The sequence below is a fragment of the Podarcis erhardii genome, assembly GCF_964252035.2.
Source record: "Podarcis erhardii genome assembly, chromosome: 5".
Taxonomy (NCBI): Eukaryota; Metazoa; Chordata; class Lepidosauria; order Squamata; family Lacertidae; genus Podarcis; species Podarcis erhardii.
The window spans coordinates 19707927-19720597 of record NC_138509.1 but is presented as its reverse complement, the minus strand read 5'-3'; the positions used below and the strand labels follow the sequence as shown (position 1 = coordinate 19720597).

The 12671-nt window shown below is 43.0% G+C and overlaps 1 protein-coding gene and 1 long non-coding RNA gene across 11 annotated transcripts in view; one reads left to right on the top strand and one right to left on the bottom strand.

The window, feature by feature from the left end:
• Positions 1-12671, bottom strand: part of SRR (serine racemase) — a 34361-nt gene that overhangs the window by 3911 nt on the left and 17779 nt on the right. For 8 of the 9 annotated variants that reach the window (XR_014157088.1, XM_081864326.1, XM_081864323.1 and 5 more), the window contains 6 exons: positions 10873-11038; positions 8008-8104; positions 7679-7754; positions 6902-7027; positions 5696-5863; positions 4746-4803 (listed from right to left, as the gene is read on the bottom strand). Coding sequence is in view for 8 of the 9 variants with exons in the window: in XM_081864326.1 (XP_081720452.1) it covers positions 4746-4803; positions 5696-5863; positions 6902-7027; positions 7679-7754; positions 8008-8104; positions 10873-11038 (691 nt within the window). In the remaining variant the exon portion in view is untranslated. The remainder of the gene's footprint in view (positions 1-4745; positions 4804-5695; positions 5864-6901; positions 7028-7678; positions 7755-8007; positions 8105-10872; positions 11039-12671) is intronic. The other variant, XM_081864327.1, reaches the window with a different exon arrangement.
• On the top strand, positions 3145-7072 carry LOC309343172. Of its 2 annotated transcripts, none has more exons than XR_014157148.1 (3): positions 3145-3572; positions 5691-5874; positions 6933-7072. It is a non-coding gene; the product is annotated as an uncharacterized lncRNA (long non-coding RNA). The 2 variants fall into 2 exon arrangements; XR_014157149.1 differs by lacking the exon at positions 6933-7072 and adding an exon at positions 6091-6324.

Genomic DNA, 12671 nt, shown 5'->3' with positions numbered 1-12671 from the left:
GACAAGCAGGAGCCATCAAGTAGAAAGGAAGTTAGTCTCTTCTTAAGGGCCAGTTTCCATGACCAGAAATTGAGTTTTTATTTTTATCTGTGTGCCACTGTTGCCAACTGATTGAAGGCAAATGTTGGCATGGTTGACAGTTTCTCTTTCAGCAAAAATACCAGGCAAGTCTGCAGTGACTCATGTGATTGTTCTGTATTTTGCCCCACAGATGATCTTGGGATCATAGGAGATTGTTCAGTTCTAGGTCTGACTCCTGGCAAATGCTGTATCTCTAACGAGTGGTGTCAATGCTCAGGGTTATTAGGAAGACACACTTTCTGAGCTGGAAGTCATTCCTCTTGTTTCTCTGAGGTACACAAGGGCTCTGGTTCCTCATCTGTGACCAAAAAGCACTTTGTGTGTGCTCAAATGTGCTGAGTGTCTTCTAATTAACACAATACTTTTTTTTCTTGGCACACAGACTAGGGCTAAGTCTAAGTGAGCCCTGCCTTGTTTTACAGGAAACTTCATCCCTGCTTTAAGCCCTGCCGTGTGCCCAGAGGTTAGGTTTCCTTGGGGTTAAAATGGCCAACATATAGGAGGTAAAAGGACTTCACCTGTGTTAGAGGATATTTTTAAATTCAAAAGCCAGGCTGGCTGAATTTTTTCATTGCTGGGGGAAAAAAGACATTTACAAAATAGCTATTGTACATCTGCACTGAGGAATGTCAGGCTAAACAAAGGGGTGCAGATTAAGAGAGTTGCAGAACTGGCAAGCTCCCCTTATAAAAACAATAAATGAGGGCTGGGAAACAACTTGTGCAGAGCACTTTGGAGCGCCCCACCCGGCCATTTGGCAAGAAGCCATCGTCCACATGGAGCACATGTGTTTGCTGTTGCCTAAAAAAGTCCCCATCTGGCATCTGCAATATTCCGACTGCGTGCAGCTTTCAAGGCATTCAAGACAACGATGTGACGCATCTTGATGCACGCAGCTCACACATACATTCAAATCATTTTGTTGAGAGCTCCATGTTGCAAGGCAAACAGGAGGCTGTCTACTCACAACTCCTCCCCTGCCTTCACCCATTTTGTCCCATTTTTCTTCTAGCTTGGGGAGTTCTGACAGGAGGGAATGCTGGAGAAATCAGCAGGCAAGGAAGACTTGCCCTCTCCCATCCTCGGTGACTCTCGCCACAAATGCTGCTACTACACCTAGCAAATGTGTGTTTGGGAAAGGTGTTTCACCCAGGCAATGCAAAACCCCACTTTTTGTTACTCGGCTGAAGAAAGCAAGTGACAAAGGATGCCTGGGCAAGAATTGAGGCCTGAAAGAATGCACCCCCTTCTCATGCAGTGAAGTGGTACCCACATTCTGGCCCCAAGTAGTCAAGTCACCTCTGTTATTTTTAATAAGCCAAGAGGGGCAGGTGTCAAGAGAGCAAGTGGCTGGGCATATGGCCGCCAGCACCTTGTGTACACCAGGTGACTGCATAAGCTGAAACTGATCCCACAACACATCCTTGGCACTGGATACTTCATCTGGAACTGTAGAATGAAGGTCACTCCGAAGTTAGACTTAACCCTCCAAATGCGTTGCCAGTTGGTCACAGTGGGTCTCTGCATGCTTCAGAGGTTGCTTCCCCACTAGTTACTAGAGGATGCCAGGCAAGCTGCAAAAGGAGCCTTCTTCGCAGCCCACATCGCCACATGGTAAGCATGATTATGTGCGCTAGCCAGCATTCAGTTGGCTTCGGAGTGTGTTTTGTGCCATTGGGGCTCTAGTCTTCGTGCAGCGTGCTTTATAGCCAGAAGCACCCCAGGATATCAAGAAGCCACTCAGGCTCCACAGGGCTAGAAGGATGCTTGGGAGTGATTGTGTCAACTGCCTGTTTCATCTTGCCATGCCATAGCAAAGCCAGGGTTTGGGCCAGATCGTTGGCATCTCCACTGGAAGACCCCCCAAGAGCATTCAGGATTGCTTCAGGTTCCACAAGTGTCCAAAGACAGGTGATCTGAACACCCACCAGATTTACAGGGGCAAAGTGCTGCTACAGTTCCAAAGTTAACGACATTACATGGTCCAGCCATGACAAAGGAGTTCATTGCTGCCCCCATGCCTTCAATCTCCATCCCTCATAAAGATGTGTTGGAGCAGTGACTACTTGAGAATCAGGATAGGAACCAAATGTATAGGTCTCCACCCCAGATGGTGGTCAGCTCCCCCACTCCCACTATACATTCCCCTGCTGATGCCACTAAAACTGGGGCAACATCTTCATAACTCTCTGCTGCCTACCCAGCCAGGCGCATCCTAGGACCATCATCTGAGATCACTGTATACAGCTGGGTAATTAGGACCACATTGTGTTCACATTCTTCCCATCATTAGATGGGAAACAACATCTCTATGGAGAATGGCTATGATGTAGCATCTGTAATTCATCCAGTTCTTTTATTTGATAAAATGTATCATTTGGCCTTCACCTATGAAGACATGCAAACTGTACATGAGACCATCAAGGAAATTACAGCTGGAAAACTGATACAGTAGAGAGACTCACTTCTAAACAGGCATAACAGTTCAACTGAATTTACAAATTATCTTAACCCTTACCTGGTTTAGATTGAATGTATTTTGGCAGCGCTACAACACACTAGCTGGCAAGCGAGACGCAGTATATGGTTTGGCTGGCTTGCAAAACATATAATAGCCTAAAAACTACTGCCAGCCGGTTGCCTGTGAGCCCCCTGTAAACACTGGACATGTTATTGTGACCTCATAGAATTTCATGAACACCCAGGAGGGAAGTTGTCAAGGAAACTGCTGACAAGATGCAGAAGTAAAAAATGCACTTCATTGAGGAAAAAACCTTCACACAGAACCTAGGAACAGGGTAGCTGCGAGCTGTTGACATGAAGATAGAGTTATTCAGTGACGTAGCGTGGGTTGTCAGCACCCGGGGCAAGGCAAGTAATTTGTGCCCCCTAACCCATGGATTTGTGCCCCCTAACCCGTGGATTTGCGCCCCCTAACCCTAACCCCCAGATGTTGCGGCCGGTGCGGCCGGCCCCCCCTGCACCCCCCACGCTACGCCACTGGAGTTATTGGGATGTGGAGTCAGAAAGAGAGAGAGCTTTTCAGCTGAATGCAAAGTAGTGTCCAGAGGCAGGCTGTCATAAGAAAGGGAGACTGAGGAGGGGCAGGGCTGTGGACAGGGCAATAATCTGTAGACAGGCTAGGCTAGGGGATGGAGAAAGGGATATAGAAATACTAATCCCAGGAACCATGCATGGCTTGAAATGGGGAATTGGTGATCAGGGCTGTGTAAATTCTGCAACTCTTTAAAAAGCATGGAATGTGGAATCAGGTGCAGGATTCACAAAGTGTGTGACAGACATGTCAGGTGCCTCCAGCCAAAGATCTATCTGGTTCTGTTACCAATTTTGAAAGATTCCACACCTTCCTCACTGTCACAACTCCTTACTATGTGCAGATCTTTTCTCTGTCCCCCTGAAAAGAGTGACAGTCTGGAAGTGCCCAGAACAACCATTTTTCTAGAGTGGTGTGCACAAAATCTTGTTAAACTGTAAGGATTTTTATTTCAACTATTCATATACATTGTATTGTCCCATTTAACTTATGCCCCCACCCCCTTTTCCAACAAAATTATACATTTTAAAATGAAAGCATGTGGCAGCTGGGAGGCAAAAGTCTGTTTTTCTTGAAACCGGGTACTTTTCTGTAAAGATAATCTGTTCTCTAGCAAGCCGAGTGAATTTCCAATGTACGGTATGTTTTAATGTATTCTATGTATCTCTGCTGGCTATGAAAGTTCCAAAAATCTGGAATCAATTGGGAGCTTCAGCTATAAATATTCTTGTATTGCGTTTTACCAGCAAAACATAATTGGAGCACTGGGGATTATTAAAATTGTCCAGAGCTGGCCAAAGTAGCTGAATAAATGCTATATGTAAAAGAAAGCAAAACCATCCCATCAGTATTTCACTAAGCAACCACGTGAGCCAGGAAATGCTCAGCTCTCCATGAGTGAATGTATAATGTTCAAGCAAAAGTTGGCTAACGAGTTCAGATTTACTGTGCTGCCTAGCAAGGCTTGGAGCCAGTATGAACCACCAAGCACTGTTGATGCTCAATCTCCATTCATTTAAATGAGTACATTGGATTTGCAGCAGTTCTTGGTGGATGGAACCGTTCACTAGTGAAACGTTGCACTTTATGCAACTATCATGTTTGTCGTGGTCATATCCACATTCCACAGAAATTGTATAAAGTGAGCTAAAGGGACACACATTACTAAAAACTTAGGGATTCACTCCAGGAAGTCCTACTTGGTCAATGCTTCCTGACACATGCCTTCACAGAGCTGTCCCTTTGTCAAAATCCATCTAAGGCCACGGTCATCATCTTGTGACAGGGACTTCCATAAGCTAATGATGTACTATGAAAAATAGGTACTTTCTTTTATTTTTCCTGAATTTACTACAAACCAATTTCACTGGATCTCCAGTTCTAGTGTTATCTAACCCACTCCTAAGAGTTAGATTAGCTGCTCACTTAAAAGGATCTCAAATATCAGGGGTTAGGGAAGAACTCTACTGAAGACCCTGGGAAGCTACTGCCTGTCAAAACATGTGCCATTTGGGTTAGATTGACCATTGGTATGAGTGTATGTGGCAGTTTCATACACAGCCACAACTGAGTCTGTGCAGGATTGCCATAATGAAAGGCTTTTCCTTACCTCGCTGGTGAACAGATCAGACGCCACGTACATGTGTTCTTGTTTTATGTCCAGTACTCTAGAACAAAGAGATTGTATGTGAGATCACAGCAGAACTAGTCATAGTTGTATGCTCTTTATGCAGAAAGTAATTTTCTTTTTTTTTAGCATCTGCCAATTAGCAGAAAGGAGGGCAAAAATCAAGGAAAGCATCAGAGTCTTAAGAGTCATGAGTTGTTTTCTTAATTTGGTCTCCTATCTCTCTCAGGGAGGGCCATGCTGACTCTCTCTGCCCGTACTCATGAAAACCTGAATGAACAGCATCCTTGCAGCATTGCATGGAGAGATCATAAACTTTGATTCTTCCACCTTGTGCTGGAATGGTTGCCTGCCAAGGTCTTCTGCTTGAATGCACAGATACTTTCCAGCCAGCAGCTAGGGGGCTGGGGGGGGGGGAGAGAAATCATTGCTGGAAGGGAAGGATATGGCTGACAGGCTGAAGCTCTTTACTGCTCCTGATCTTTCTCATTTTTCACTTGTTATTGTACTTCTTCATTCGTTTGCATTATATACTGCAGGGATTACACCTGCTGTCTTTGAGTGCACTTGGTTTATATTCTAGTGGTATCTAGAAAGTGTATAGAGCAGGGTTTGCAAGCCTGAGGCCCACTCACCCCAGGGACAAAACAACACCTGAAAAAGTTCCAAGAATCTCAAAAGAGACGCCTGAGTCCAGATGCAATTCAGATGTAACACCAAATCATGGCTGGGTGTTACATGAATGAGCAATGAAGAGATTTGGAATCGTGTATTCCTACCTCCTCTATTCTTTCAGTGAGATATAGCTCAAAAGAAATCAATAAACCCATTCTTGTATCTTTCAATGTGACTTTCTCCCCCCCAAATATGAAACATAAAATGAATGTCAGCATTTGAGTACTGTTCTCTTCCTGGTTATCATTCTAGGCTACCTTGTTTCCTCCCGAGCCAAGATCGCCAGCAGTTTTGAAATATCGCCTGGACAGTCAGAGATCAGAATGGAGAATTTGCAGACTCTGTTGTCCAGTGTAAGGGCACGATCTATGCACTGCCTCATCAGTGAGAGCTCCAGGTTACCACTGCACACTGCAACAGCCACTCTGGAAAACGAGTAAGATCACCAGAAATTCATTACTATACAAAAGAAGTCCCTTCATCATGTTTTATATCAGAGTGATAACATCTGCTAAAATGTACAGTATGTTATTGCTTTTCCCCATCCATTACAGCTGCCTTTTGCATAGATTACAAAGCAAATGTATCAATTGAATATCGTCAATTCAAGCCAGGTCTCTGAAACAGTCGATTGTTTATATGTCATTTTTAGAACAGACATCCATGAACAAAATCGACCAAGAGTACTATCACATCAGCCACTTACACCCCAGGAAAACTGTTTTGAATGGCAGGCTTGGTTCTTCCCCGGTAGAGCATCTGTTCATGTTCAAAATTAGGCCGGCTCACAAGTAGCTTGCATGTTGCGCTTTGTGGAGGAAACTTATTGCAGTCCAGCAATTGGCAGGATCAAACTGTCACAAGCCGATGAGGGGACAAGAAGAGATCACTTGTCTCTTCTTCCAGAGGAACTTGGTGGCAGGAAGGCGCTTTTAAATAAAGTACGCTAAGAAAGGGCAGTGAGGTGGCAGAGTTACAGGAGTATGCTACTCCTGGAATATCCTGGCTTGTAATACAAAGATGTGCTCCTGAGAGAATACTAATGTCATTCAAGAGACTGAAAAGTGGGTTTGAGATGAATCATCATCTGGGCCTCAAACTTCCTTTTAGCTGTGCTTGGCCATTGGCTCAAGTAGAACACCATTTTTACTGAGTGGTGGAAGTCTCCGTAATGTATAAGCTAAAGTGCTTTAACTGTGGCATGGGCTTGATTTTACTGAAACCGAAGTATTATTTCTGGCAAGCTTAGCTCCTGCCTTCATCCAGTACATGCTTCACTGAAGCTAAGAAAAGAAACAACACAGAACAGCTGAAGTGACTTCTAATACCTTCAAAATCCTTTGGTTCTGGATGTGTTCCACCAAAAAGTAGTGGATAATCTGGGACGTGCAATGAGAGAGGCTAAACAACCCTCTTTGCATCTAAGAAACACAGTTCTCTTTTCCTTCCTCATAGTTCCGTACCTTTTACCCTTTAACTCTGGCAACTTCCCAGTGACCAGAGCTGCAAGGCCAATGGATCCTTCTGCATCGACCGTGGCTCGTTCGTATTCCAGCAACCTCAGCATGGCAATCAGAATGTCCTCTTCTCTGAAGAGTGAGAGGAACAGGGTCAAACAGAGGGCTGCTTATGCACAAATCACTTGATTTCTCATATTTCTTCCCCCCCAAAGCATTTCACTGGGCATGACAGGAAGTGGCAGCACAATAAGGCAACTAGTCACTCTCTCTGTGTGTGTGTGTGTGTGTGTGTGTGTCTGTCTGTCTGTCTGTCTGTCTGTCTGTCTATTTTTATGTCAAAAAACATATCCATCAATTTAATGTTGCACAAATGCTGTTTTACCTTACTCATCCTGGTCCCCGTTTGTCCATGCTACCACTTAATTCTGTTGGCTGTGGCAACACATATGACTGTCATTGATGTCACCAAATGACTCTAAAGGGCTGTGGGGCTCTGGATGTCAAAAATGGCCACAAAAATGTGACTGCAGGAGCCAACCTCACTGAGGGATTCCAGGCCCCTTTCTTATTACATAGTGACTTACGATGCCTTTCCAACCCAAATGAATCCTTCACTCTTCATATCATATTAAGTACATTTTGTGCTTAGGGGCTTTTGTTGTGGTGGTGGTTGTTGGGTTTGTTTTAAGTTAAATGCCTCTTGGAATCACTTGGAAGTGCTCTAGGAAGTGACCACACCAGACAATAGTTGTCCTTGATTTACTCATTTGCTGTACTCACCGCACTGTTACAACCTTATCAACAAATTTCCCAGTCAGCTGCAACGAGTTGGTGCCAAAACAAGGTCCGCTCACATCTGTAGGTTGAAGCAACACATTTTAAAAAAGGGGGGTAGGTAGTAGATTATTTTTCCTGCTAATTGTAAGTGAAACATTTTTTTTAAAAAAAAATACTTGGCCATTTTGCAGCTTATAACACGGCAAAGAGCATCTGAACACCTACCTTACCAACACAGGTAACAGCAGAAAAACAAAACAGGATAACTTAGTGTCTCCTTTTCAATGGAATGGGAACATATGTAAAGTAGAAAAGATGCCAAACTCTCTTACCTCTGTAAAAGTGATGGTTACTGCGGGTCTGATCTTCTACCGGGTGACCAATCTTTAACGATTGCTGCAACACAGGGAAACTCTCCGATTCTACACCCTGAGAAAGACAAGCCCCATTTAAATGATGGTTTAGCATTTCAGTTTAGTTTTCAAACATGCATCCTAACATTCCATGTCTCAGTCAACTGCTCTCAACCATGTTCTCCTGTGCCAAAGAGGTACAGTCTTGAGTTACTCTGGCAGTGTGTTCTGACCAGGCAAAGTGACACAGAAATTCAATCCGTGTACAAGACCTAGTTTTCACAAAGGCAGCAAACCTATGACTTGTCTTTTGCCACTTCAAATTGCCGGTGGGAGATTCGGATGATTGAATACAAGTTCATGTGGAATAATTCCGTGCATACAGAGAACAAATGTGTCAGAGAGAAAATTAGGCAAGAACCCATACCCTCAGCATCCAGTTTTTTAGATGAAGAGGAATAGTTGCATGGGAAAGGGGATTCAGTCACGTGAACTCCCAAGTTCAAAGTAGTACAATACAGTCACCTTTATCACCTCAGTGAGAAATAGGCCAGAATAACCCGTGAGACTTAACCTAACAAACAAACAAACTGCAAAAGCATCCTACAAGAAAGGATTCGTTAGGTGGTCATGGGCAACGAAGTCCATCCTTGCCTCTTTCATGCCATCCAAATCTAAGAATCCTGCACTGAACAATGTGATCAACTCAGATTATGTGTCTTATCCTTGGACTGTGCCATTTCAGCCTGCAGGTGGGGACATGGTAAGTCTGGGTGCTTTTTTCATATAAAAAGCTCTCCAAGATAAAAAATATATAGCTGGGCACAAACTGCCTCCGAAGGTCTAAAGCTCCATTTAGATGGCACAACACAATTTCCATTGACGGTCCTTGTACTCTATGACAGGAGCAGCAGCATTCTTGTAGCAGTTCAGATAGGGTTGCCATGCCAACCACACAGGCCTTGTTTTTCATCTGCAACTAGGCAACCCAGTAGCCAGTGTGAATTATACAGAGAGGCAGGGCTACAGACATCTCTCTTCTCATAAATAAGTATAACTCTTCTCATAAATAAGTAAGATACAACTCTTACAAACTGCACCCAAGCCGTACTTTCACCAAATCATTGTGAAACCGATTCTTTGTACCTGTGCAAATCTAGGTTATGATCCATCAAAGATAAGCACTTTCATGTTCCATTGATCTATCAGTGATTTGGAGCTTTAGTTCAGTTTTAATCTTGTAAGCTGCTGTGAGATCTCCTTTGATGAGATAAGAAATTATGAAACCTACTAAAGAGGATTGGCAGCTGAAGTTGATGGAATCTGCCGCATTGGCAACTAGTAAAATTAGAAATCAAGATGAGGCAGAATTTAAGGAGGACTGGAAAATATTTGTAGATTATTTTAAAAAAATATTGTGAACGTGTTAAAAACGCAAGTAGCTTCGGAATAGGAACGGCAGTAACATTTAAAATTGAAAATATTTTGGAGAAGATAAGGTATAGAATAACAATAATATGCAGCATTATTTGGAAAATTAAGGAAACCATAGAGGGGTAGGGGAATCCAAAGTCACTTGAAAATGTTGTAGGTTCTTTTGAACTATATAAATATTTTTGTAAAAAAGAAATCACAAAACCAAATAATAATGGGAACGATTTATGCAGGGGCCAGGTCTCTTAAATTGAAATCAACGTGGCCAAACTTTTTCACTAGATGGTGCACTTTGTTTTAAGTGGGTTGGCTTAACCCTTACAGGTAGCAGGCCAAGTTCTGATTGTAGGGTAAAATTTCCCTCAGCTGGTTTCTTAAAACACACACAAGAGAGAGAGAGAGAGAGAGAGAGAGAGAGAGAGAGAACCCTCTTTCACCTTGAACCACCTCAGGAGATTTTTGAACAGATAGGCGTTCTGCACATTTCACTTGTGGGACCAGAAATCACAAGCATAAATTGGATGCGTATCCAATTGAGTCCCAGTCTGATAAAAATGTGTGAGATATATATATATACAGTAATAATCATATTAATGATAATAATTGTGTGTGTGTCTTGGAATGTGTTTTGAACTCTCATTCCTCTCTCTCCTCACTACATTGTTTTCAGTGAGATACATATTTGCTCCATGCACCACCCTCCATACATTCTGACGCAATGCATCACGCATAAATACCTTTTCCTGAAGCATGGCTAAAGGTAGATTGGCTCATGTGATTTGAAGAGCAAAAGCTGAAGCTTTCGGTGCCATTTGCCAGGAAGCTCCTTGGGTGTGCTTTTCTACTTAACTCCTCTATCAAAGCCCAATGTCTTTCTGTTTAGTTATTGATTCAGGTAGGTGGCCGTGTTGGTCTGACGCAGTCGAAATAAATAAAAAAATAAAAAATTGTCCAGTAGCACCTTAGAGGTTAACTAAGTTTGTTCTGGGTATAAGCTTTCGTGTGCATGCACACATCTTCAGATACCAAGAATAATATCTGAAGCAGTGTGCATGCACACGAAAACTTACACCCAGAACAAACTTAGTTGGTCTCTAAGGTGCTACTGGACAATTTTTAAATTTGTTTAGTTATTGTTAGTTTCAACAAGCTGGTTTAATGCTACTAGAGTCTGAACCAAAATACAGCCAAGTACAGCTTTCAAAATGCATACGTGCAGGCAGTGGCGTAGCGTGGGGGGTGCAGGGGGGGCCAGCCGCACCGGGCGCAACATCTGGGGTTAGGGCAAATCCACGGGTTAGGGGGCGCAAATCCACGGGTTAGGGGGCGCAAATTACTTGCCTTGCCCCGGGTGCTGACAACCCACGCTACGCCACTGCGTGCAGGAGCTAAATCTATGTAGATGCTTACAATCACAGAAATATGTTCGTTCAGGTGTTTCAGTGCAGCAGCTGAGCCTGCTAGCAGTCCACAGTGGGCCCCTGCCGGGAATATCACTGCATCCAGTTTTGGCACCTGTTCGTAGATCTCCAGTCCCATGGTCCCCAGCCCTGATAGATAGACAGAACTGTCTTCTCTGCAAAAGCAAGCAGAGGGAAAATATTTGCTCATCAACAATGAACAATACCTTCATTTTTGCTGTGATAAAACAGCTAAGGGTTAACCTTCATGAGCATGTTGCTAAAGCAGCTGCAGGTTCTGTTGGAATGCAATATATATATATATAATTGCTTATATATTTAGTTTGTATGTATAATTTATGGCTTCTGTTCATAGAATCATAGAATTGTAGAGTTGGAAGGGACCTCAAGGGTCATCTAGTCCAACCCCCACGATGTAGGAATCTCAGCTATATCATACATTACTGATGGTCATCCAACCTCTACTTAAAATCCTCCAAGGAAAGAGAGTCCGCCACCTTCTTTGCTTTTATTTTTGAATATTTTGTTCATGAATGAATAAGCTGTACAAGGATATAAGGCACTGAGCACACTGAAAAATTATCTTTTCCCCATAATACAGCAAATAGTTTGGTGACACCTTGAAGACTAATTTTTTAGGAACGCAAATCCTAAAGTGAGGGTTCAGCACCCAAGTGCAGCTGGATCAGATAGGACTAAGGACTGGATGGAATTTGGGAGCTTCACACAGGCTTCTGAGTTGCTGATATCTCTTGATGAGGCTTCCAGACACATCATTGTGTCTGGACCATCATTCAGGGAAATAAGAGTGTCCTACGTATTTTAGACGTTTATTTAAAACTAAATTTAAGATAATTTAACAAAGCACATGCCATCGTTAATGGTGAAGGCAAATGAATTTCTTTTTAACAGCAGCCATAGCAGATTAGATGGTCTTGGTGTGGGTTTAATCGTCTAGACTCGAGAAGATACCTGCCTGCTCTAACTTGGTGGTACAACCCAGCTGCTTCATAGTCTCATTTTAGGATTATGTACTATCCACCACCCCACCTCCTTTTTTTGCTTACTGCCTTAAATGCATGGATGGGTGTTATTGCATCGGACAAATTGCCTTCATTTCATGTGACAAAAGTCACAGACACACTCTTAAAACTAACATATGCATCAGTTGCTGCAAATGACTTGAACTAGTGGAAATCATCATTTCCAGCTAGGAGGCAGACAAGACTACGGTAACAGAAGGGTTACAGAGGGCACATCTGTACTCCAAACTGGTATTTGTTCTTTACAAGTGTAGCTGTCATGTCCCCCCGCCCAAAAAAAGAATCCTGGGAGTTGTTTTTGACGAGTCAGCTGAGAATCAGCATTAGAGATCCCTTTGCTGCCTTGTAGTCTAAATAGTTCCCAGATATTCTAAGGAAAGGACATAACTATTAAATCAGATTAAGTCTGTAATGTACATTTTTCCTCTCAGAGAGCTAAGAGGGCTATTCTAGTTGTTGTTTTTCCAGCAAAAACCAGCTATGGCTTGGCAGGAATCTCTGGGTTATTCTGCTATTGCTCTCCTTTCTCTTGTGCTTTCTGCTCTCATTCAAAATGCAAGAAATGGCATAGGATCTCTTTCCTAATCTGCTATAAAGGCAAAGTCAGTTTAGCATTCTGGGCAGCCAGGAATTTACAGGAAACTACAGCTTTTCAGTTTAGCTCTTTGCAGAAACGCAGTTCAGACCACGGAATAAGTCTTTCCATGACCCAAAGCCAACATCTGATACCTTAACTTCTGACTTG